The sequence below is a fragment of the Staurois parvus genome, unplaced genomic scaffold (genome assembly GCF_062004578.1).
Source record: "Staurois parvus isolate SC_StPar_1 unplaced genomic scaffold, SC_StPar_1.0 ptg000243l, whole genome shotgun sequence".
NCBI lineage: Eukaryota > Metazoa > Chordata > Amphibia > Anura > Ranidae > Staurois > Staurois parvus.
In genome coordinates, this window is record NW_028318039.1 from 233979 (window position 1) to 261440 (window position 27462).

The following is a 27462-nucleotide window of genomic DNA, read 5'->3' on the forward strand; positions in this document are numbered from 1 at the left end:
ACACACCATTACACCACCAGCCTGAACCATTGATACAAGGTAGGATGGATCCATGCTTTCATGTAGTTTAAGCCAAATCTCAAACCAGTCTGCCCATTCTCCCCTGACATCAACAAGGCATTGTCGTCCACACAACTGTCGCTCACTGGATATTTTCTCTTATTCAGGCCATTCTCTGTAAACACTAGAGATGGTTGTGCATGAAAATCACAGTAGATCAGCAGTTTTTTAAATACTCAGACCAGCCCATCTGTCACCAACAACCATGCCACGTTCAAAGTCACTTAAATCCCCTTTCTTCCATATTCTGATGCTCAGTTTGAACTTCAGCAAGTCATTCCAACACGTCTAGGTTCCTAAATGCTTTGAGTTGCTGCCATGAGATTGGCCGATTAGCAATTTGTGCTGCTAAGCAAGTGAACAGGTGTACCTAATAAAGAGGCCAGTGAGTGTATATGAATGCAAGTACTTGCTATTTTAGTTGTTTATACTGAATAGCTCTGCACTCTTATTTTATATTTATGTTTACATTGCTGCCTGCAATATTGTGCTAGCTGCTTTTTATTGGGATTCCCATAGTAGGAGTCCTAGCACGCCTAGTATTCTCGTTTTATACAGAATAGAGAGCAAGAGTTGTACGTTTTCTGTAAGATAACGATTAACTGTATGGGGACACAGTTCACTATTGAGTTCTCCAGTCCCATTTGCCATAGTCTGGGCAACTGACAAAGTGGAATTCCCTGAAAAGAAACTGTGAAATTAATTTAGTGCAAGAATGGCCTGGTCAACCGCCATTTCTTCCTAAATTCCACTTCCATATGGTACATAGCACTAAAATTGTCAGGGGAAGTGAACAGCCTCCGAGTGCTAGGCCAATCCCATATGAGGACCAATCGTTTTGATCAAGAGTAGGAAAAGGCTTCTTATGAATATCTCTCTTTTTGTGCCCAAAGGAACATGTGGGGGAAGAGCAGCACCAGGTGTGACTAGCTAAAGACCAGTACACACCATCAATGGGTCCATAGTAGCCAAGCAAGTCTGCAGTGAGAAACTGAAGAAATAATTTCAGTAGCTTGTGCCAAAATGTCAGTGCCCCTTTGCTGTCTGCAAAGTGAAGTGCACTGGGCATTTCGGGTTCTAACTCATGAAAATAGTTGAGGGCAAAGGGGAGGGGGGGGGGCCTTTGGAACATATCACGCACAGTGGCTTGGAACAAATCACGCATAGTAGCAGAGAATTCTGCTTTATTTAGACAGGCTACATGTTGCATATCAGTGAGAGAGCCTTATTCAAGGGGAAGTAGCAATGTTTGTGTGTAAAATCTTGCTCTGGAACAAGGGAACAGCTATGAACCTGAGAGCCGTTTGTCCATTATGCTGCTGATTCTAAGAGCCTGTAATCCACCATTGCTGAGTGAGGCTCTTCCCACAAGGAATACTCACGGCATGGATGCCGAGGTGGTTCAGCGCGTCTGGTATGAAAGAAACTGGAATAATCTAGGTGCTAACCGAGTTCATGTGGCTGCATCTCAGAGGTACGCAACATGTAAGACATCAAACGATCACCTTGTGTCGTTGGCTGAAAATGGTGCCCTGAAGTGTGCAGCCGAGGTGCCTTATGAGCACTAAGTCACTAACCAGAGAGAAACTTTCAGTAGTGAAGTGGAAGAAAGACCACTAAATTTAAATAGGTAAATTCTAAATTATCTGCATAAACCTAATGTAATTGTCAATAAAAGCCTTTGACACTTATGAAATGCTTGTAATTATACTTCACTATACCACAGTACCATCTGACAAAAAAATCTAAAAGCACTGAAGCAGCAGCCTTTGTGAAAATTAATATTTGTGTAATTCTCAAAAAATTTGGTCAGAGCTGTATAGCACTCTGATATAGAAAACTTCTACAAAGAGAAAGAGGTCCATTACCTAGGACAGAAGAAAAAGACTGGAGGCCCATAGAGTGGTCAGGGTTATGTGAGCAAGCACTAGGGGTGTTCCCAGCAAAGCTTTTGCCAGTTACCAATCTATTAAAGGTAGTGGCATATAACTCACATTCTATAACTTACTGCTCTTTACTGTACAATTGAGATAAATAGTTTGTGGATTTTACCTTGTCATCAGAAATATTGGAAAGACGATCAACAAGTTCTGGATTAGCTAACAAACTTTTTATATACTCTTCACCTAAAAAAAGAAAAAGAAAAAAATAAATACATTTTGTTCATTTTAAAATACTGTAACAGGTATGCTTAATCTAGTAATAATTTAAAAAAGGCATTCTCAATTGGGGTTCTGCGAGAAGTCCCCAGGGTCTTCACTGCAATCTGCCAATCCTTACAATCAAGCAACCGATAGAACAAGTCTCCACATGACCGACAGTCATCTGCTCCTCCTACTGCAGAGAAGCACATGGAAGTAACATACATCATTGTGCTGCACTGATCCCAGCTGTTCCTCTTCATCCCAGGTGCTCATATCCGACATCACATGGGATACACGAAAGAGGACGACCGGCAGGGTTTAGCACTCCAGATACTAAACAGCAGCTTCCTTGTGCCACACTGCATAAAAAAAACGTTGCTGCACTGTGTTTTACAGACATCAGTACTGTGCCCCCCCCCTCCCCTACGCTGCTGTGTTTTCCTGACCCCACTGCACTGTGCCTTTCCTTCCTGTCTTCTCTGTAATGTTCCCTCATGGTACCCCTGCACTGTGCTGTGCTCTCTTGGCCCCCTAGTACCGTTCTGTTTGGGCCCCCAATACTGTACTGTGCTCCTGCCCCACCCCCCTGTACTCTTCCATCCTGGTACTCTGCCTTGATAAACCCCTGTACACGGCTTATCTCAAGTTTGACCCAGAATTGAGCAGCTGTACAGAAAAAGTAAGCACGAGTTTCACATTAAGCAGGTAAGTTTTAACATTTACTCTACTTAATGCTATTACACAGAATAATTGTAGTTAAATCTACAACTCGCTGAACACACCAATGTAGACATAAAAATTATTTCATCTTTTTGCCAGGTTGAGAAACCCTGATTTAAAGTGATATGTACAAGGAAAATCCAAGAGTGAATTTGCCTTATTCAGGGCTGGGCAAACTGCAGCTCTCCAGCTGTTGCAGGACTACAAGTTCCATCATGCCTCTGCAAGTCATCGGCTTTCCAGCTGTTGCAGGACTACAAGTTCCATCATGCCTCTGCAAGTCATAGGAGTCGTGCTTGTAACTTCCGGTCTTTGCAATGTCTCATGGGAAATGTAGTTCCACAACAGCTGGAGAGCCGCAGTTTGCCCACCCCTGGCCTTATTCAATAAGAAATATACAATCAAGGATAAAAATCTAATTACACTTAACACAAAGGCAAAGGAACTTCTGTTAAGTGTTTACTGCTGTCCTTCTTGGGGAGATGCTTCCTTCTATTGTGTTCCTGAGAGAAGAAAAAAGGATAATTTCTCCAACAGGGACTTAAAAGCACTTTTACTGGTAGTGTAGGAAGAATTAGAAAGAGCATTTGTCAGGTGTCCACACTGGAGAGATTTCCTTACTTTATTATAGTGCTGTGTCACAAAAATTGAGGTGGATCTCACCAATGGTGAACCTCCTACTCTGGGGTTCCCCGCAGGTGCTCTAAACTCCTCCTCTTCCCGGAGTGCGGACTTGATCCCGAGTAGGGCACTGTGTTGTCCACCGACATACACAGGTGACTCAGCCCTGACCCGCACTCCCTCACTTACAGCAGAAGCCAATGGTGCTGCCCTCGAGAGCCGCTGCTCTCAGCCAAGCCTGTGAATGCAAGAATAAAGCGCAAAGCATGGCTGCTGGCAGGGAAAGCAATGGATCGACAGCACCAGGTAAAGGTAAGTGTTTGGGGGGTGGGGGTCACAAACGGCAGATGGGTTTTTTTTACCTTAATGCATAGAATGCATTAAGGTACAAAACCCTTCTGTCTTTAAAACCACCTTAAAGCTATATTAGGTTTAGGTTAGGTCGGGGTTTAAAGACAAAACAGTGCACAGCTCTTAAACTTGCCACAGACTGAATAAATATCAATTGCGTCATCAGGAAAAGTGTCAGCTGATTGGCAGTTGAATCCAATCAGATGCAGGTGCCGTTTGCGTATTCAGACAGCCGCCGGTGTTTGAAGTCAAAATACAGCAGCTGCACAGGAAGATTCCTCTATTTGAACTGTATAGCATGGGAGCCAATCCTGAGGATTTACCCCCCTTAATGACCAGGCCTCTTTTTGCTACTCGGCACTGCAGTAATTCAACTGATAATTGCGCGGTCATGCAATGCTGCACCCAAACAAAATTTACATCCTTTTTTTCACACAAATAGAGCTTTCTTTTGGTGGTATTTGATCACCTGTGCACTTTTTATTTTTCACGCTATAAACAAAAAAAGACCAAAAATTTTGAAGAAAAACAATATTTTTTACTTTCAGCTATAAAAAATATATAGTAAACTCAAAGTTAGTTATAAATTTAGGCCAAAATGTATTCTGCTACATGTTTTTGGTAAAAAAAATCCCAATAAGTGTATATTGATTGCTTTGTGTGAAAGTTATAGCATCTACAAACTATGGTATAGATACTGCAAATTACGCCATTTTTTGCTATGCAGCGCTGTGCTAGATTAACGGACAATTGCGCGGTCATGCAATACGGTACATAAATGAAATTTATGTCCTTTTTTTCACACAAATAGAGCTTTCTTTCGGTGGTATTTGATCGCCTGTGCGTTTTTTAATTTTTGCGCTATAGAAAAAAAAAAAGGCTGACAATTTTGAGAAAAAAAAAAAGAATATTTTGGACTTTTTGCTATAAAACATGTCCAGTAAATTTCGTCCAAAATGCATTCTGTGACATGTCTGTGCTAAAAACAACCCCAATACGTGTAAATTAATTGGTTTACGTGAAAGTTATAGCGTTACAAATTGCGGGAAAGATACTGGGATTTTTATTTTTTTTTTATATTAATAATGGCGGCGATCATCGACTTATGGCGGCGATCAGTGACTTATGGCAGGACTGCGGCGGACATTCTGACACTGGGGGGGAATTGACTTGGGGTCACTGACATCCCCAGTGACACTAATGCAGTGATCAGTGCAAAAAAATACTCTGACACTGTACTAATGGCACTGGGGAGGAAGGGGTTAACTATTTTAATTAACTGAAAGGGTTAACTATGTGAGGGGAGTGTTTTACTAGGGAGTGGGGGTGTGTGCTGCAGGGGGACACGCTGATCGGGAGAGATAAACTCTTCTCTCCTGCTCAGCATGTCAGGAGATGACAGGGAACTGACAGAGAGCAGAGCTACTGCAGCCCTGCTCTCTGTCAGTGATTGCCGCTAATCAGCGGGACACAGCCGGTAATGACCAGCTGTGACCCGGCGACTGACATCTGCGGCCATGATCGGCAGGACAGGTAGGGCGGAGGCGCGCCGCGCGCACGCCCCCAACCTGTTTTGCAAACACACGTTTTAAAACGTGGTTTTGCCCAGCTGTGCCGCCCTGCCACTGTATTTCTACAGTGGCTGGGCGGCATGTGGTTAAAAAGATTTGACATTTTATTTGGCACATCAACACATATTTCACCAATAGAATATAGCAATTCTTAACAACATACTTGCTTGAAAATATTTGTAGTTATTGCATTTGAACAGTTAGTGGCATCCTTTGAAGCTGATTTCAATCTTGCAACCTCAATATTTGGGACTACGAGTGCATTCAGCCTAAATCCAACAAATTTCGAATACTTTAGTATAGATTCTTCTTCAGGGAAAGGATACCATTCTAAAACAATAATTGTCAGTAATTAAACCTTTATACATATTGTTTATGGTCCAAAAATTAGGAAACTAACTTTACAACATGTATGACTTACATACCACCAAAATTGGTCAAAAAGGAAATGCTTTGCTGTGTTTTGGAGAATGAGTCTGAAGGGAAATGTGTGTCCTTTTTGTCTGTCATTTTGTTTTCCCCCTCCATTTTATATCTTGTATTCCATGTTGATTAATTGTTTTATATTATACCCAGAATGAGTTAATGAAAATATGCTGTGTCAGTTATGTGTTACAGAACTGTGCTCACACATTCTTTTGTTTTTTTATCTTAGCTTAGCCTTGGTAGAGGCAGGGAAAGTATCCAGTTATTTCTTTGTACTAACAGCATTTGTTTCTGCTATGATATAGTTAAAAGTCAATTATTTCTGTCCCATGGGAAAATAACTGTTGGTTACTTGTAACTGATTCAAGGTTTGAGAAACCTAAATTGTTCACGTACACAGCCTTGAGAAGTATCCAGTAAAATTCTATTCTATGATCCTCTGTTACAATTTATCATATATAAGGAGGAATATTATGAATAAAGATTAGACTGTTTTTTGGAAGCTGGTGTGCATGTGTGGATTTCTTTCTTGCGGAGAACAGTCTCTTGGGCCCAACGGGGGGGCCGGAACCTACCAGTGGTCATTAGAGGCACAAATCCCTTTCAGATTGGGGGCTCGTCCCGGGATCGGAGAGTCATCCTATCCGGTAAGTATTTGATTTATATTTTCTGATGTTTGCCGTGACTAGGCTCTGGCTGAGTTCCGATGCCTACATACTTTGGAAATATGTTTTAATGAAAGGGTATAGTGTAAAAGATTGCCGGCCGGCATAAGTACTTTTGGGAAGTACTTTAAGGACATTGGATGTCCAGAAAATGTGTATGTACTTTTGGCAAGTACTTTGAGGACATTGGATGTCCAGAAAATAATGTATATGTACTTTTGGGAAGTACTTTAAGGACATTGGTTGTCCAGGAAATAAGAAAATACTGACACTGGTGGGTTTGGGCTGCCAAAATTCTGTTGCTTATCTTTCTGTCGCGTAAAGTATAAGATAATTTGTTGTGTGACACCGATGTCCAGGTGGTAAGTGTATGGAACAGTAGTTATGGATTAAATGTTTTGCAAATGACTTGTCCTGAATGTGTATGTGGACTACTTTTTAATCATCGTAGTCCTGGAAATTACCTTGTGAATAAGGTAGAAAAAGGATATAAACATAGATTAGGCAAAAGACTTTTCTTTGATCAAGGTACTCCTAACATACAGATAGAAAGGGTAAATTTACATTGTCCAGTAGAATTTCAAGAGGGACTTACAGTGGAAGAAGTTAAAAGACAGGTTAGAGACAAAGAATATTATATAGAGTGTCCTTTTCAGGGCATAGAGTAGGAAAAGTTGTGTATTCTCTCTCTCTCTCTATCTTTCTATATTCTTTGTGATAAGAGTGATAATTGGTCACAGATCACTCGACCCGAGAAGGTACACGTGACTAGATTCACGTTTTGGGAAGACGCATCTGAGGGAAACCCTAGGTGGCATTTGAGCACTGTGAATCACTTTCACTTTTCTTTTCTTCTGAATCTGTAAAATCTTTTATAATAGACAGAATGGAACAAGTTAAGAGTAAAAATACACCTTGTCCCGAACCAGGGGAGACATGTAAGGATTTTGTAGCACGGATTTGTGGGACTAATTATTATTTTATAAATCCATGGGTGGATAATTTAGCAGAATTGACTGAAACAATGGGCAGTTCAAGTCGGTTCCCTAGAACAGGAGATAATGACACCTTTCATATGGATATGATAAAAGGCCCTAGCCCCGGACCAGCAGGTAGAACCAGACAGAAGGTGGCGACAAAGATCAAGCAATATCCATTCCTCACTGTATGAGACACGCTAATAATCAAGTGTTTGGAAGTAGAGGATATTGACCGTATCACTAAACACATTCCCAAGCCCACTACTACACCGGGGGGGACATTGGCATATTTAAAGAAGGCATGTAAAGACAGGAATTTCACACAGGAAGACATTAGACTGATTATTGACTCACTGGTTGGTACCACCCAGTGGTGCCTGATGTGCCATCTCTTCTTACAGCCATACCGTCTGATGCTGAATGGTTTTCAATAATTGACTTAGTAAATGCGTGTTTTAGTGTCCCTGTTGACGCAGAGACACAGCCCACTTTTGGTTTCTGTTTTCAGAACCGCCAGATGACCTGGTATAAAATGCCTCAGGGTTTTGTAGATTTCCATGTAGTATACTCAATTGTCCTCCAGGCCACTCTGAGGGAGTGGACACTGGACCATGGCTCAGTCCTGCTGCAGTGCACGGATGACATCTGCCTCTGCAGTCCCACTAAAGGGGGGCGGCCTGAGGGATGGGGAGAGTTTGTTGAAATGTCTTTTTGAGAGCGTACAGAAGATGACAAAGAAAAAATTGCAATGTGTAAAGCAAGTGTTGAAGATCTGAATGTTGTGCTCACAAAGGGGGAAAGGAAAGTCAATCCAAAGAGAGCTGCGGCTCTCCTGAATCTTGCTCGCCCACAGACCAAGAAAGACATGCTCTCCTTTCTTGGAGCCATTGGTTACTGCCGCCAGTGGACACCTGACTGTTCCTACTATGACAATCTGTTAAGACAAGCCACAACCCAGGAAATGTCAGAAATTGTTAAATGGTCAGATGCCATGGTTGATGCATATGTGCATTTGAAAAATGCAATGGTAACTGCCCCAGTCCTCGGCCTCCCTGACTATGTAAAAATGTTTCATGTGTATGCAAGGGACAATTGTAAGACCATGGCCGGTGTACTCGCCCAGGAATACGGAGGCAGACTTCGCCGTGTAGCTTTTTTTCTCAAAAGTGGTGCCAGTTCAGGTCCAAGGCATGCCTGTGTGTCTCAAAGCGTTAGCATCTTGCGCTATGGCTGTGGAGATGTCCATGTCATTCACCTTAGGACACCCTACAACATTGCAAACTACACATAATGTAGCTATTTTGCTAAAAAATATACACACTCAGCACGTCTTCCAAGAGGCTGAGCGGCTATGAGGTCATTCTTTTGTCCAACCCTAATCTCACCATCAAATATGCGTCAGCCACCTCAGGACCTGCTCTCATTCTTAATGCTGTTAGGATTAAAGGGGGAGGATTTACTAATAGATGAGAAAGGTCTCTTTTTCAAAGAGGGGAAGCCATGCATCCCTGCAGCAAGTGCTCCCCTATTCATAGAACAATACCACGGAGTAAGACATAGGGGCTGGCATAACACCTGTGAAGTTTTATTACAAGATTTTTATATTGCAAGTCTCCCCAAATTAGTGAAGGCTTTTGCATCCAGATGCATTGTTTGTATCCGTAACAATCCAAACATACCAAATAAGTATAAACATGAGCATCTACAATACCCTACCACTCCTTTTACACACCTTCAAGTTGATTTTACACACATGCCAAAGATAGGAAAGAAACAAGAATATCTTTTGGTGATTTTAGATGTGTTTTCTAGGTGGGTAGAAGCTTATAAGACTACGAAGGAAGATGCCCAGACAGTTATCCGTATTTTCACACAAGAAATCACCTAGATGGGGGGTGTTTGTTATAAATCAGCTCAGACAATGGCCCAGCTTTTGCATTTAAAGTATGTCAGGCCCTGGTAAAAGCCCTTAGGATAGAATGGAAATTTCACATTCTTTATTATCCACAAAGTTCAAAGATAGTAGAAAGAATGAACAGGACCATAAAGGATAGACTAAGGAAAGCAACTGGGGGCACTTTTGCAAATTGGACAAAGATGCTCCCCGTTATCCTTGCAGAGATTAGAATGACACCTAGCAAAACCACAGGATATTCACCTTTTGAAACTCTAATAGGAAGACCATTCCCTTCTCCCTGGGCTAGATCACCTTTAACCCTAGAGGCAGGAGATTTGGAACAGATTAGGGAAGAGTATGTCTGTAAATTGATTGAAACTTTGGATATGGTTGAAAGAAATGTTGCTCGCACCTCTCCATTTTCTTCACAGGTCCCTACACATCCTTTCCAGGTTAGTGATATCTTAGTGGTCAAGCAGCTAGCCCAGAGCAGAAGGCCGGGTATCCTTTCGGGTCAGAGACCAGAGTGATAGCAGTCACCAGAACCACAGTTTTAGTGGAGAATCAGCAAGCCTGGATCCATGCCAGCCAGGTTAAGAGTTAAGGTGGCCAAAGACACAGGCACAGGAGAGGACCGGGACAAGGTGCTGCCTATTAAAGGAAGTGAAGCAGGTGATTCAAATCCTCGAAGAGTAAGTGAAGCTGGTGAGAAAGCTTAATGTGCTCGTAGTCCCAAATATTGAGGTTGCAAGATTGAAATCAGCTTCAAAGATTACCACCAACTATTCAAATGCAATAACTACAAATATTGTCAAGCAAGTATGTTGTTAAGAATTATATATATATATATTCTATTAGTGAAATATGTGTTGATATGTCAAATCTTTTTAAACAATTGTTTAGTCTGTATATACTTTAAGGTTGCCTTAAACATCCCACCAAATTCTCTCTATTACAAATATGGGGATCATGGCAACCACACCCCAAATTACACCGGATGACTTTTTATTTATACCCCATACTTCAAGGATAACAGCTTTCAGACCTTGCCTGGCCCTGGTATATTCAACACAATAACAGCAAAACAAGCTGCTTCATTGCTTGTCTGTTTGCAATTCACAGGCTGGATTAAAGGAAAAGTTCACCTTTAAAAATAATAATAATAATAATAATAATGATTATAATAATAATAATGCACATCTTTTGGCAAGTAAAAAAAAAATGTGCATTTATTTTTTATTCTTTTATTGAGAGCCTGTAAAGCATTGCACCTGCGATCAGCAGACAGTAGGTGCAATGCAGGGCTCTTGCAACCTGCATCTGTCAGTGTAAGCTGTATGCTCATACCTCATACGGGCAGTCAGCTACACAATGACAGAAAACATTAATGAACTACCTAGAGTGTTCAACAGCACCCTGGTACTACAAGCTGAAAGCCTTGTAGTTCTCCCATTCACAATTCTCTGTGAATGAACGACACGGCAAGGTAGGCGCATCTATTTGAAAAAATTGTAACAGCAAGCGCAGGGAGAAGATCCCCGTGCCTTCTGTCACAGCAGAAACTCTGGGATTGGGGGGCAGCAATGGCATGGGTGCAGCTGCAGTAGCAACATGTTACACCCTGAATATGAGTGTAACATGTTATAAAAGGTGAAATTATCCTTTAAAAAAACGACTCTGTCTGTGCACCTTAGTACTCCAGAAATGCTAAAATGGCAAGCTCTCAGCAAGTTGGCTACTCAAACATCCTCTTACATTTAACAATAAGTTGTAATTGGGCATTTATTTAAAAAACAAGGGTGTTTTTTCTTTGAGCTGTAGCAAATAAAAAAAAAAAAAAAAGCCACAGCAGAGTTTTAAAAATATTGTTATATTGTTCTAAAAGCATTCTTCAACTGAAATACAGTATATAGCTACCAACTACCCTTAGCAGTTACGATTAAGCACTTTGTGCAAAATACATCAGGTTTCTGTCTGTTTATTGCTTGTATATCTAAACAATAAATCTTATGGTTGAGCAAGACAAACCAAAGAATTAAGTGGTTACTATTTTCTTGCTTAGTAAATGCAATATTTTGATCATACACAGTAAAACTGATCACATAGGAAAGTAAAAAAAAGACTTACAGGTATACGCTACAATTCCTTCTTCCACCGCTTTCTCTTTATTTCTCCGGTCATTTGTTATTAAAAGCACTTGTAGGTCCTTGTTTTTTGTTGAATTCTTCAAGTGCTCATTGTACCATTTTACTGACGTTCGAATTGCCCTGTCGTTCCGATCATTAGAATTCTCTCCTTGTTCTTGTTCTATGTAGGTCTCACTGTCATGTACATGAAAAGCTCATTACCAAAAAGATTTTGTGCCTGAACAGTTACTGCGTTTGGCTAACCCTGTCTATCTTCTTGTATTATATACTGTATATTCCTATGCTTTAAAAAAAATTTCCAAACAGTAGTGTGACTACATGTGGATTAATAAGACAGTGGTAATATTATAGGTTAACCAAAAAGCACCACTATCAGCAGGGACCAAAACTGAGATCTTAGACAAACTAAAGAAGAAAGAAAAACCTTCTCCAAATTGGACAAGTGGAGGATGTCACCAATAATCAGAATCATTGCTTTGTGCTTTATAAAAAACACAGTTTTCAACCCAATTACTTTACTTGATTACTGCTCAGAAATCCAACAGCAGAAGCAGTAGAAACCCAGGTCATCTTTTATTGCTAGAGGAGCTTTATCGAAGAATAAACTACAAAATATAGTGTAACTAGATTGCACTTTAGTATGCAAATGCACAGTTTGTGAATTCTAATATGTTCACTTTATTAGAGTATTCAAAAACCTTCAATAGCCGTAAAGGTGAACAGTGGCTAAGTGGTTAGCACGTCTAACCACAGCATTACCGACACAGAGTTTGCATGTTCTCCCTGTGCCTGCATGGGTTTCCTTCTGGTATTCTGGCTTCCTCCCACATTCTAAAGGTATGCTAATAAGTCAATTGGCTCCTGTCTAAATTGGCCCCAGTATGTGTATAAATGTGATTTAAAGACCTTAGATTGTAAGCTCATTGAAGGAAGGAACTGATATGAAAGCACAATATAAATGTAAAGCGCTGGGTAAATTGACACTATATACAATAAGTACCTGTAATAATAGTGTTTCTCTGACATCCTCTTTCCAAAGACACTAGAGATAGATGAACTTAATGAAGGTTATTATGTATTTTACCCAAATGTTAAATAATGTTTGTGATGCAAAGAGATTGATTATAGACAGATCGAGGGACAAAGTGTGGATTGATGCACGAGTATTTTATGGAGGTCTCTTAACTGAGATCTGTTAAAACCACTTATCACATTGGATATAAATAGATGTAATATGATGTGTGACCACTAGATGTCTCTGTCCGGATACCACTATGGTTAATAAAATGGACATTGGTGGACAAGAGAGTATAAAGTGTTAAATTCCAAAGGAGGTCAGTTATAAATAAGAGAACGCCAGTGCCATTTAGACATCATCGTAAAGACGAAACGTTAGGGATGTGGCTGAACAGTGTGAAGGAAGTAGCATCAGTCCGTGGATCGACAGGGTGAGTTTTAAATTACCACTGTGGGGAAGGAAGATTTTGGATGGATCTACCTAAATGGATGATCAAATAAAAGTGTTGTTTGCCATTCAGTAATATGACTTGGGGTGAGTGTTGTATCCTGAGGGGATGTGGTTCACTGAGCACAAAGGGTGATTGATCTGCTACTCTGATTAACCACTTGCCAACTGGGCACTTATACCCCCTTTGTGCCCAGGCCAATTTTCAGCTTTCAGCACTGTCGCACTTTGATTTGCCAATTGAGCGGTCATGCAACATTGCACCCATATGGAATGTTTACTTTTTTTCACACATATAGAGCTTTCTTTTGGTGGTATTTAATCACCACTGGGTGTTTTATTTTTTGCGCTATAAACAAAAAAAGATCAAAAAATTTGAAAAAAAAAAAGTTTTTCTTTGTTTCTATTATAAAAGTTTGTAAACAGGTAATTTTTCTCCTTCACAGATGTGCATTGATGAGGCAGCACTGATGGGCACTGATAGGCAGCACTGATGAGGTGACAACTGATGGGCGCAACTGCACGGCACAGGCGAGTGACACTGCACAGCACAGGTGGGTGGCACTGATGAGTACAGGTGGGCAGCACTGCTGGGCACTGATCATCAGTGACGATCACTTCTCTGACAATTGCCGGTTATCGCAGTACTTTCCTCACGCTGTGACAGTGGGAGGAAAGTGCAGCCAATAACCGACAACTGTACTTACCCGGTGATCTGCTGTGTCATTGGACACAGCTGATCACGTGGTAAAAGGCCGCTGTGATTGGCCGTTCACTGTATCATGTGATCAGCTGTGTCCGTAGGACACAGTGATAACAGTCAGCGCAGAGTGTGCACCGCTGGGGTCATGCAGGGGGCATGTTCTGGAACGACGTCCATGGACGTCGTCCCAGAACTAGACAACTGCGCTGTAGCCATCTTTCGGCTATAGCGCGGTAGGTAAGAGGTTAAAGGTGGAGGAATAAAGCTGTGAGCTATTTGACCCAGAGGAAAACATCTCACTGACTGTTTGGGATTTGCTGCACTTTTCATCACCGATTGGTGGAAGACTATGAACTTTTAAAAGTGTGGAGCGCTGCTGTGATTAATGTTATATTGATTGATATTCATGACAATGTAACAGTAAAGTTTTTGACATATTCAAACAAGAGCATGACTGAGAGAATGAAATTCTAAAAGAATCAAATATTTCACTGACTAAACCTGAAAAAGAATCTCTCTTGTGAGCCAAGTTGCCTCTATGAAGCATGTCTTCTGCAAAGTTGCTGTGAAAAAGTTCCTGATGAGGACCCGCCCCCTCCTCTGCCATTGAGAAAAGTTATTTTATTGCTTTCGCTGCCCAGAAATCAATTCGTTAATGGGAAGAGGGGGGGGGTGGAAGTCTGATATGTCACGGTATTCTCTTCCCCATTCACAGATTGTGTTACAGGCAGTGAAAACTTTGAAAGAACATTTCTTATTGGAAGAGGAGGGGGCACTTCTTTGTCGGGAACATTTTCACAGAATCACAGAACACCCGAAGCCATTTACCACCCCATGTAGGCCCAGAAGTTAAGAGAAAGGAAGTGAATGGGGCATCCATTCAGAAAAGATTTGAACAGGATCCAGCTGCCTGCATGACATGGGACATCACAAGTTAGCTCTCTAAAGTTATTTCTTAGCAAATGTTAGTAAGTTAGCTCTCTAAAAGGTTTTTTTATAGCTAAATGTATGCTTTAATATCTGGACAGTCATCTGCTATAGTTGTTGTTTTGTGGAAAAAGGAAATCTGTTACCGATGGTACTCATTGGAGAACGTGTAGAAGTACTTCTCAGGGTTACTAGTAAGATCCCGGACTCTTTTGTAAACTGGGGCACTTCGGCGCCTGACTTCCTGGAGTACGGTCTGCAGTAAGATCACATTCTGAATAACTGGGTCTTCAAGGATATCAATCTAAACAAAAAATATACAATGAATTAAAAAATATGCTTCAAACTATGACAAGCAAGTGTAAACAATTTCATAGTATCCAGTTACTTTGTGCAATCTGAAAACATAAAATATATGTTACAGAAAAAAAAAAACTGTAAGACCCCGGTCACACTGGGCGCGACTTGACATTTTATTTGCATTCCATGCGACTAGCAAATCGCATGCCAAGTCACACCCTATTGTCTGCAATTACAGCGTCATATCAATGGGCTGCGACTTTGTCGGAGCCGCACCGATTTCTAAAGTAGTACATGCACCACTTTTGGTGTGATTTGCATAGACATCTGGGTCAAATATCTTGCAAATCGCACTTTAAAAAAAAAAAAGGACCAGCGATTACACATACATACGGACAATCAGCAGGCTCAAGCATGAGATGAGCCAAACAGAACTGCAGTCAGCAAGTATCAGTAGCCAAATCATAAATATGAAATTATAAAAATCTTGATAAATAACAGGTATATAACAGAGACATATATTTGAAAGAACTGTCCCATAAAAAAGGCATGAAGAACATCAATACATGTTCATGTAAAGTTCATCAAATAAAACATCACAGAGGAGAGAGAAAAAAATAAATAAAACGGGAGAAAAATAAGAAGTGAACATAGAAAGAGAGGGAAGATAGAAGAGAGAGTCAGGAGCAGGGACTGACAAGGGGCGGAACCAGAATGGCCCCACTCCAAAGGGGCCCAGAGTTGCATTCCCAAACATACAGATTGAAAGCAAGTACACTGATATGACACAGACCACCGTGGGTCTACCCGACCGAACGGGCTAAGTCTAAGGAGGCATAGTAGGAGCACACAACTCCTGAAGGGTCGAGGAGAGGGAAAAATGGAGCCAGACCGACCATAATAAATGTTTTTCATAGGTATCATTGGCAAATGCCAACATCTCTTCCATTCTCATATCATTAACAGCAGAACCCCACAATGGTAGGGAGGGGGGGTGGCTGATTTCCAGAAAAGCAGTATCAATTGGCGTGCCGCAGACAGGAAGAAATGTGATAAACATTTCTTCTGGGCCGTCAGTGAGCCAGGTAAGAGAGAGAAGGGCAATCTCCGGGGATGAAGTCAAGGACTTACCATAGATTTATTACAAACGTCAAAAATGTATCACCAGAAGGGTCGATTTTTATCACAATCCCACCAAATATGGAACTGGAGTACCCACAGCCGTATTACAACACCAGCAAAGATTAGGTGTAGAAGGGAACATCTTGTGAAGGGAATAGGGATCCCTATACCATCTGGAGAGGAGCTTAAAATTCTTTTCCTGAGAGTAGCAAGATATAGAGGATTTATGGGTGAAGTGGAACGATATAAACCATTCCTCATCAGATATATCTTTGCCAATATCCCGTGACCATGCCCTGGTGAAGGGCGGAAGTTCAGAGCGGATTGCTGCATGTAGTATCCTATAAAGGGAAGCCAGGACATGTCTCGAAGGTTCAGAAAGGGAACACAACCGCTCAAACTCAGTAAGCGGACGATGAATTTGAGAAGTGGAATATAAATTTTTACAAAACGAGGATAAGTGTAAAACAGTCAGCCAGTCTCTGGGGCCACCTGGGAGCTGATATAACAAGATCAAGTTGGCTTGATTCCAGGTCAACAAGCTCCTGACGCTACACATAGAATTCTCAACCTACTGTATCCTACGGTGTCCTCAGGAACCCCATCTCTGCTCCGATCACTAGACACAAAAAAAGTCTTTGATAGGATACACTGGGGTTACCTGACACAAGTTTTGCATAAATTTGGCATGAAAGGAGACATTTGTTCAGCTATACTAGCTTTATGTACCAATCCTTCGGCTTTTGTGTACACAGAAAGTATGTTTTTAGATAGCTTTTCAATTACCAACAGCACCAGACAAGGATGCCCACTATCACCCCAGATTTTTGCCTTACTTATGGAGCCCCTTGCTGAAAAAATAAGATCACACCCAAACATCAAGGGCATCCTTTCCGAGACCAAGCCCACTATCTCCCTTTTTGCCGATGATGGCATTCTATCCCTCTCTAACCCAAACCCATCTCCCTTCCATACATGAAGTGCTCAGTTTAATAAAATATCTTTCTATAAAATTAATGTTGTAAAAACTAATATACTAGGGATATCCATAGATGAAGCCACCAAACTTAAGCTACAGTCTCAATTTCCTTATCCATGGTCTCAAAACTCCATTCAATACTTGGATATCACCCTTACTTTCCCTACTACCTGCCACTTCTAAATGTTTCTGCACTACCTGCACATTAGACATACATGAAACGGAAATCCCTACCCCCTTATCTCCTAAAATATTCTTACCAGATCTCAACACATCCCACTGGACCAGAAAGGAATTACTATACTCTCTAACCTTTATGAACATGGCAAATTCATCCTCTTTAATTTTCTCCTCAACGTGTATTCTCTGCCCAATACAGATTTATTCACACATAGAATAGTCTTTTTCCTTAAACGATACCCTCTTACACCAAAAACAGTTCCACACCAGGATTAGGCGTTCTGGCGCAACATGCAGGCTAATCGAAAGGGAATCTCTGTTTTACAAACTCCTACAACAAGAAAAACATTTTCACAAAACCACCCCAATTACTCAAATAGGAAGGAGAACTAGCAAGCTCATTTAGTGAGAAACAGTGGCAAAAAGCCATGAAATACAACCAAATTTACACTACTTTAGCTTCATACTGGGAATTAGTGCAAAAAATACACGTCAGGTGGTATCTTACTTCATTTATACCAGCTAAATTCACACCGCAAGGCTCTAACGAGTGCTGGCGGAGATCTGGAATGGTAGGCACACTGTCTCATATGCTATGGGCATGCCATCATCTTCATAAGTCCATTTTTGTTTGCTCTCCACAACCACCGGCATACTAAGTAAGAACAACTTTGAACAAGCAATTTTAAGTACCAATATGGACCACTTCTTGCCGGCACTTAGCTTACGTGCTTACGTGAAACGTGCATAGCTATGCACGTTTCACGGCCTATATTTGTAGTCAAACGTAAATGCAAGTCAAATGTGTCTCCTGGAATAGACAAGGTTATTAAACGACTGGAGGAAGTTCATAAATTCGAACAGTTTATGACCCATAAAGATGGTTAATATCACTTGTTTTACACACAATGGGAACCTTGGGCAGCATACAGAAACCTGAAATAAACCAAGTTTATATTATAACTCTGATCAGATGGTTATTTAAGTTGGAAGGTAATAGCACATAGAAATCCTGAATTGTATTACATTACTTTTCGACGCTTTGTTTTTCAAGTGTTATTCTGTAATCCTGATATGTTGGTAAGACTTCATTGATTTGTCACCACACTGATAGTACTATTTTAAAACATGCTATGTTAACACACTAAGTCCATACACAGCAATAACATGGGTATATATACAGACCTACCGAGACCTTAAAGCCTGTGTTCCATTACGTATAACTGAACCTACTATTATACATTTCTGTTTCATAATATATTGGACAACACTTATTTTACATATTGTGGTGGATGGCAACCTGAAAAGTTTTCAATAAAGAATAATTTGGAAAAAAAAGTGAAATACAGTAAAAAGTACAAGCCTGGGTTTTAAGCGTAAAGTTCCACTATAACAATGGGACAGAGCATGCATGAAAATCTCAACCTGTTCCCACCATTCCTAGTGACAACCGAAATATCATGACGTCACCAAGAGCAGCAATATTTCACTTACAGAAGTCAAATACAAAACTACCAACTGAGAGCACCAGTAGGTACCTTGCATTGGTTAACATTGCCCATTTTATTTAAACAAATGTCATACCTGGTGAAGCAACACATTAGTGTCAGGCAAAATGTAGTGGGGATGTTGACAAAGAGAACTTTGCATATGGGATTCCTGACAGAGGACCGGGTTCTCCTGTTTGCACTCCTCACAGCCCTGGAAACCACAGGTAATATCGTCCCTCAAGTAATGTTCTCTGACAATTTTTAAAATTGCACCTGAGCGTGTCTTCTTCACAAAGGTCTTTGATTTCAACATTTTCCTTTTATTTCTTCTTTAGCTGCAAAAGATATTTATAAAAGAACATACAATGCAGTTAGACATTAGAAGAAAGGTATATATGGCAAACGTTATATCTTTCAGACATACATATAGAAGGAAAGGATAAGTAAAACAATTAAATGTTCCTTTCCCAATTTCGCCATGGCTCTGCATACAACATACAAGAAACCGCAAAGTAAATATCTTTTTTTAGTGAATTATATGTAATCACTTGACAGCAACAGTCCATTACTCTCATTACTTCTGGTACAGCAGTCGGGAGGGTAACCCCTCTCCCTCCTACAAAGCCTAGAGATGTTGACATCAGTAGGTGGGATCAATGCTTTAATGAATTTACCCTCTGACAGCACATGAGAGGGTAGTGTATCTAGCTGCTCGTCCCCAATATTAAATTTTGAGACTTTGATGCAGCTGATAAAACAATTCACAAGTAATTATATAAACATTCATATATGCTTTATTATACCAAAACACATTGAAAGATTCATTACATACTAAAATCACATTGATAACTCTGATATGCTATTTTAGTGATATAGTTCCTTAGAGAGTTAAAGCAACACAACATTCCCCGAGAACCCTGGTGTGTTTCGATCATTCCAATTTAAGATCTTCCTCGGGGGCATGAAACAAAGGCGATCTAGAACATCCATTGAACAGCTAAATATACCAGAGCAGTCCTAAAAACAATGATGTTCAACACAGAATTGCATGTCCCGACAGATAATGGTGTGAGCAATCTGATGGTGCACAGGTGGTCACATGGACATCTCAAAAGGAAGAAATCAACCTGCCCTCATTTATATCATTCTATAAAATTACATGTATAGGGTGAACCTGGGAAACCCAGATATTTCTCTTCCATACTGGTAAGGGAAAAGATGGTAAAAGCTCCAATCAATTAGAGATACCCCCAATCACTTCATCACTATCTCAGGAAGTGGGAAAAGCACAAACCCAGACCCCTAGGCAGATAGATGTCCCTTTCACACATCCACCAAGCTTTTCCTAGTATTCCAGGGATTCCCACCTGCATCAAAATAAGGGGGGCTGTGGACAAGCCAAAAAGAAAGAGCCACAAACTGAAGTGCTGCTGGTCCACCGCAAACTGCAGGAACTGTTGATGCAGAGGGAAAATAGGGACAAGTAAGTAAGCATTCTCGATCAATGCTAGAAATACCCATTGCTGCAGCGATGCAATTACAGGCGAGTCAATTCCATCTACAGCTTTTGGACCAGCAAGAAGGAGTTAAGAGCCCTCAAGTCTTGGATAAGGCAAACTTCAACCATCAATACAAAAAGACATATTAAAAGGCTAGAAGCATCTACCGCAAAGTTTTAACCAAAGTGAATTACACTCCACGACTGGTATTCATTGTGCTCCTAGATCTTTATATGCATACATTGCAAATCTCTCCGACATATGTATAGAAATTCAGGGCTTGAGAAATTTGCTTTGAATCTAGGAGCCAGCTTAAAAAGTTAGGAGGCAGTTTTTTTTTTTTTTTTTTTTAGCATAGTGTGGACTGTCAGCGCCCAGGGCAAAGCAACTCTGAGCAAGAGACAAGCTTCATGTGATGTGATTTGCAGCATGACCATCACAGCAAAACCGCACCACGCTTTAGGTGCCATTTAAAATAATGGCACCTAAACCTGCGTTTTGCGACTGCAGCAATTCTTCCGCGATGCCAAAACGCCCAGGTGTGAATAGAGCTGCCCTGGTTCACACAAATACAATTCTGGATGTGTTTTCAAACTCACAAAATTTGTGTGACAGACTAGATGTTATGTGTTCCTATTGAGATGTTTCACACAAATGCGATCCATGCGTATTGAGTGCCATTACAAAAAAGGGTCATGTGCGAATTTGTAACAGTGTGTTCCAGACTCGCAAGTGGTAGAGTAGCATGTATAGAAAAGTGTTCACATAGGATTGCTATTGACAGGAGTTTTTGCATTGAAGGCTACGGGAGGAGATTTTGCATTGAAGGCTACGGAAGCCGATTTTGCATTGAAGCCTACGGGAGGCGATTTTGCATTGAAGCCTACGGGAGGCGATTTTGCATTGAAGCCTAAGGGAGGCGATTTTGCATTGAAGCCTACGGGAGGCGATTTTGCATTGAAGCCTACGGGAGGCGATTTTGCATTGAAGGCTACGGGAGGCGATTTTGCATTGAAGCCTACGGGAGGCGATTTTGCATTGAAGCCTACGGGAGGCGATTTTGCATTGAAGCCTACGGGAGGCGATTTTGCATTGAAGCCTACGGGAGGCAATTTTGCATTGAAGCCTACGGGAGGTAAATTTGCATTGAAGCCTATGGGAGGCGATTTTGAATTGAAGTCTACGGGAGGCAGTGCATAAACCCAGGCGCCAAGATGCAATTTCTAATCACCATGGTGACCCGGTGCCTGGGATTTTTCGAGCCCTGCACTAATGCAGGCCATAGACGGGTCAAAAACCGGTTGTTTTAAAAATAAATAAATAAATTTAAAAAAATTGGTCGTTCAATAAGCCGACGTTACCAACAAGGGTAAAATTAAAAAAAAAAATTTTTTTAAAAATCGGCCGATTTTCATCCCGTCTACAGCCGGCATTTAATTACTTCTGTCTCTTGCAGAGAGCTCCGCTATTATATTTGACATGAAAAAGAATTGCGGTTGCAACAATGTATCCATTTGTATCCATTTCGCGTACAGATCTTTTTATTCGGATACAAATAGATACATTGTTGCAAACACAATACTTTTTCATGTCAAATATAATAGCGGCCTGGAAATCTTATTAATCTTTTCTTCTTCTTTGTCTTGTTCTTCTTCTTGCAGGTCACGGCTCATACGCAGATTTTTTATCGGTAAAACCATCGGTCAATTTGCCCATCATTGCCGGGAAAATCGGCCGAACTTTACCGATAAAAAAATGTGCCAAAACCCTGTTTAGTATCTAAAGTATCTAAGTATCTAAAACACAAATTTATAATAACATACCCCTAATCTCAATACATCATCTTACATCACAACTTTCCCTACTGTACATATAGCTCTATATCTTTACACACTATTAATCATGTTTACATATACATCATAAAACTACTTGCACAAATAACTAGCCCTAATGTAAAAAATGCATATGCCTCACTCCACGAACACTGACCCCGGGAAGCCACAAGGGATACCCTCGGACACCTTCTCCTTGAATAAACCAGGTGACCTACAGCCCTGGCCAAAAGTTTTGAGAATGACACAAATAATAATTTTCACAAAGTCTGCTGCTTTAGGGTTTTTAGATTTTTTTGTTAGACGTTACTATAATATGCTAAAGTAGAATTACAAGCATTTCATAAGTGTCAACGGCTTTTATTGACAATTACATTAAGTTTATGCAAAAAGTCAAAATTTGCAGTGTTTACCCTTCGTTTTCAAGACCTCTGCAATTCGCCCTGGCATACTGTCAATCATCTTCGGGGCCACATCCTGACTCATGGCAGCCCATTCTTGCATAATCAATGCCTGGAGTTTGTCAGAATTTGTGGGGATTTTTTTTGTTCATCCGCCTCTTGAGGAATGATCACAAGTTCTCAATGGGATTAACTACCTGCCGACCGCAGATAGTCGAATGACGGTTGCACTGCGGCCGGCCAGTTCTGGGTGGACGTCATATGACGTCCTCCCAGAACGCGCTCTCCTGCGCGCCCCAGGGGGCACCCGGCGATCTCCGTGATCGCTGTGTCCTACGGACACAGCTGATCACGTGATGTGGTAAAAGGCCAATCACAGCGGCCTTTTACCACCTGATCAGCGGTGTCCAATGACACGCTGATCAGAGGGAAATGCAAGTGCCGGTTCTCGGCTGCACTTTCCTCACGCTGTCAGATCGTGAGGAAAGTACTGCCGAGAACCGGCAGATGTCAGAGTGGGGATCGGCACTGATGATCAGTGCCCTGATGATCGGTGCCCAGCAGTGCCACCCGCAAGTTCCGCCCAGCAGTGCGCCCACTAGCTCCGCCCACCCGTGCCCAGCAGTGCACCCACCTGTGCCCAGCAGTGCCACCTACCTGTGCCCAGAAGTGCCACCTACCTGTGCCCAGAAGTGCCACCTACCTGTGCCCAGAAGTGCCACCCACCTGTGCCCACCCACCCGTGCCCACCAGTGCCACCCACCTGTGCCCACCCACCAGTGCCACCCACCAGTGCAGTCCAGCAGTGCTGCCAGTCAGTGCCCAGGGGTTGTGCCAGTCAGTGCCCAGCAGTGATGCCAGTCAGTGCCGTCTATCAGTACCCATAATCAGTGTCACCTATCAGTGCCGCCTATCAGTGCTGCATATTAGTGCCACCTATCCGTGACCCCTAATTAGTGCTGTCTATCAGTGCCGCCTATCCGTGCCACCTCATTAGTACTGCCTATCAGTGCCCTTTAGTGCTGCCTATCAGTGCCCATCAGTGCCGCCTATCAGTGCCCATCAGTGCTGCCTCATCAACGCACATCAGTGAAGGAGAAAAAATACCTGTTTGAAAAATTTTATAAAAGAAACAAAAAAACTTTTTTTTTTTTTCAAATTTTTTGCACTTTTTTTATTTATAGCGCAAAAAGTAAAGCGCCCAGTGGCGATTAAATACCACCAAAAGAAAACTCTATTTGTGAGAAAAAAATGATCAAAATTTCATATGGGTACAATGTTGCATGACCGCGCAATTGTCAATCAAAGTGCGGCAGCGCTGAAAGCTGAAAATTGGCCTGGTAAATAAGGGGGTATAAGTGCCTGGTAGGCAAGTGGTTAAGGACTGAGGAGTTTCCTGGCCATGGACCCAAAATTGTGATGTTTTGTTCCCCATGCCACTAAGTCATCACTTTTGCATTATGGCAAGGGGCTCCATCATGCTGGAAAAAGGCATTGTTCATCATCACACTGTTCTTGGATGGTTGGGAGAAGTTCCTCTCGGAGGATATTTTTGTACCATTCTTTATTCATGGCTGTGTTCTTAGGCAAAACTGTGAGTGATCCGACTCCCTTGGCTGAGAGGCATCCCCACACATGAATGGTCTCCGGATGCTTTAATGGTGGCATAACACAGGACTGATGGTAGTGCTCACCTTTTCTATCTCTGGACAAGGTTTTTCTGGATGCCCCAAACAAATCGGAAAGAGGATTCATCAGAGAAAATTACTTTACCTCAGTCCTCAGCAGTCCAATCCCTGTACCTTTTGCAGAATATTAGTCTGTCCCTAATGTTTTTCTTGGGAAGAAGTGGCTTCTTTGCTGCCCTTCTTGACACCAGGCAATCCTCCAAAAGTCATCACCTCAATGAGCATGCAGATGCACTCGCACCTGTCTGCTGCCATTCCAGAGCAAGCTCTGCACTGGTGGTGCCCGATCCCACAGCTGACTCAATTTTAGGAGATGGCCCTGGAAAATGCTGGACTTTCTTGGCTGCCCTGAAGCCTTCTTCACAACAACTGAACCTCTCTCTCCTTGAAGTTTTTTATAATCCGATAAATGGTGGATTTAGGTGCAATCTAAGTAGCAGCAATACCCTTGCCTGTGAATCCCTTTTTGTGCAAAGCAATGATGACTGCACGTGTTTCCTTGCAGGTAAATTAAAATGTGTGTCATTCTCAAATCTTTGTCATCCAAAAATTGATTTTGTACACAAATGCTATTAACCATTTGCCGCCCGCCCTATGGCCGAATGGCGGCCGGCAAATGTCATCAGGGTTCGGGGTGGACGCCATATGGCGTCCTCCCGCACATGCGCAGATTGCGCTCCTGCAGAGCCGTGCAGCGGCGCGATCTGTCGCCGGCCGTGTACCTCGGACACAACCGATGACAGATCTGAGTATCGGCCCCCGTTGCCGGTACCATGTGACCTGTTGTGACCAATCACAGCAGGTCACATGACAGTTGTAGACAATGGATGGCTTCATTCATGCCATCCATTGTATACTAGTGTCTAGCTAGAAAGTAATTCTTTGCTATAAGCAAATTGTGTAAAAAAAAAAAAAAAAAATACTGATCACTTCCCCAAAGTAGTACAATGTTACTATGGTACTACATTGTACTACTTTGGTCATAGTGAAATATGGAAAAAAAATCTTAAAAAAAGAAAAGAAATGTAATAAACAATAATAATAAAAAAAATATATATATATATATTTTTTTTTTTTTTTCATACTGTCACCAGTCAGTGTCCCTGATCACCACCTTGCCAGTTATATGATGACGCTGTACTGCACTGGTGACAATATGTAAAAAAAAAAATAGTGAAACTAATTTATATAATTTTTTTATTTTCCGAAAAATTATGACAAAAAAAAAAACTTCATAAACTCGCCATGCCTCTTATGAAGTACGTTGGACTGTCTACTCTGCAAAAAGGGGTCATTTGGGGGATATCTGTACTGTTCTGACATTCTTGGACCTCAAGAAATTAGATTGGCTGTCAGTACTTCAGGCTTGATCAATATTCAGATCTATACCATAGTTTGTGAACTCTATAACTTTCCTACAAACTAAAAAATACATCCTAATTTGGGTTATTTTCACCAAAGACATGTAGCAGAATACATCTTGGCCTAAATTTATGAAGAACAATTATTTATTTGCAAACTTTTATAACAGAAACAAAGAAAAACGTGTGTTTTTTTCAAAATTTTTGGTCTTTTTTTGTTAATTTAGCAAAAAATAAAAACCCCAGTGGTGATTAAATACCACCAAAAGAAAGCTCTAGTTGTGTGAAGAAAATTATAAAATTTTAGTTTGGGTACAATGTTGCATGACCGCGCAATTGTCATTCAAAGTGTGAGAGCGCTGAAACCTGAAAACTGGCCTGGGCAGGAAGGTGTAAAAGTGGCCGGTATTGAATTGGTTAATTTATCATCATACACACAAACAGGTGTGGAAAAACAGGTATTAACACCAGAGTTAAATTTTTTTCGAAACGAACACTGACAGGTTTGAAGTCATGAAAGGTTTGAATTTGTTTGAAAGAAATGTGTTGTTCAGAATACTCAGAACTGTGTATCACACTGGAAAAATGAAAGAGGAGGACAACGTTGTCCTGAATTGGACTCAATGGGGTTGATTTACTAAAATTCGAGGAGTGCAAAATCTGGTGCAACTGTACATGGTAGGCAATCAGCTTCTAACTTCAGCTTGTTCAATATTTGACAAAAATAAAAACAAACAAACTGGAAGCCAAAATGGTTTCTATGCAGAACTGCACCAGATTTTGTACTCTCCAGTTTTAATAAATTAACCCCAATATGTCAAAACAGAATTTAAAATGGAATTCTGGAAAAATAATCCAGCTAGTCTTAGGAATGCTCCCTTCTTCCTTCTAACATCTATTCCGACTAACCTTTGTAAGATGTATAAACGTTCCTATTTTCAGGCTGCTCCTCCCTGGTAACGTGAACTGGCTCCCCTGTATCAGCCAGCGGTAGCTGCAGAGGAGGGGAGGGAGAACTGACAGATGAGCCATTAAAGTCTATGGGTTACATCACAGCTCTGGGCTTAGTAGCCGTTGTCAAGCGTGGCCGCTGGCTAACACAGGGGAGATTACATATGTGTAAGTGTATACATTTATTATACAGGTTAGTCAGGATATGTGTTAAAAGGGGGGAGAAAGCATTTTTAAGATTTGTTAGGCTTATCCTGGAGTTTCACTTTACAGCTATGACAAATCTGGTGAAACTACTACATTTAGTAGTAATGGACCTACTGACCTGACGGATGAGAGATTTGAGCAGACTTCTACAGGAGAATATGAAAAACACTGACACGAGCAAAAATAACTTGTATTCAGGCCTTTCTGAAAAAGATTGTACAAGAAATAGTTATCTATAGTCACCAACAACAAATACACATACACTCTTTAAACAAATACGAAAAAACACCATTTAAAGATTAAAGCTGAGTTCCAGTAAAAATAAAAAAGATAAAAGTCAGAAACTACAAAAACTGTAGCTGCTGACTTTAAAAAAAATGGACACTTACCTGTCCTTCGATATCGCGGTGTCCTTCCTGCAGCTCGTTTCACTGGCTGCCCTGTTTTCCTGACACCGGCATCTTCACTGTGGGCCGGCTGTGACAGCTTGCGACCTCACAGTCGGATGCTCACTATGCATGCACGAGTAGTGCTGCACATTGTGAATGGTCCCGTAGTCTTCTGGGACCTGTCACATGTCCCAGAAGACTATGAGGAGGGAACAACTTTCACAACAAACAAAAAAAAGAGCAAAAAATGAAAAAAAAAAAAAGGTTTTCTTTGTTTCTATTATAAAATTTTGCAAACAGGTAATTTTCTCCTTCACTGATGTGCGTTGATGAGGCTGCACGGATGGTCTCTGATAGGCAGCAATGATGAGGTGGCACTGGCGGGC

General features: G+C 41.2%; 1 protein-coding gene across 1 annotated transcript in view; it reads right to left on the bottom strand.

Moving 5' to 3' along the window:
* The window catches only part of DIS3 (DIS3 exosome endoribonuclease and 3'-5' exoribonuclease), a 118002-nt gene that overhangs the window by 85595 nt on the left and 4945 nt on the right, over positions 1–27462 (bottom strand). Inside the window, exons 2-6 of the mRNA XM_089680362.1 lie at positions 26806–26891; positions 18843–19083; positions 14824–14981; positions 11563–11756; positions 2113–2186 (exon numbers count right to left, since the gene is read on the bottom strand). Coding sequence (XP_089536488.1) covers positions 2113–2186; positions 11563–11756; positions 14824–14981; positions 18843–19061 — 645 coding nt within the window. The 5' untranslated portion in view covers positions 19062–19083; positions 26806–26891. The remainder of the gene's footprint in view (positions 1–2112; positions 2187–11562; positions 11757–14823; positions 14982–18842; positions 19084–26805; positions 26892–27462) is intronic.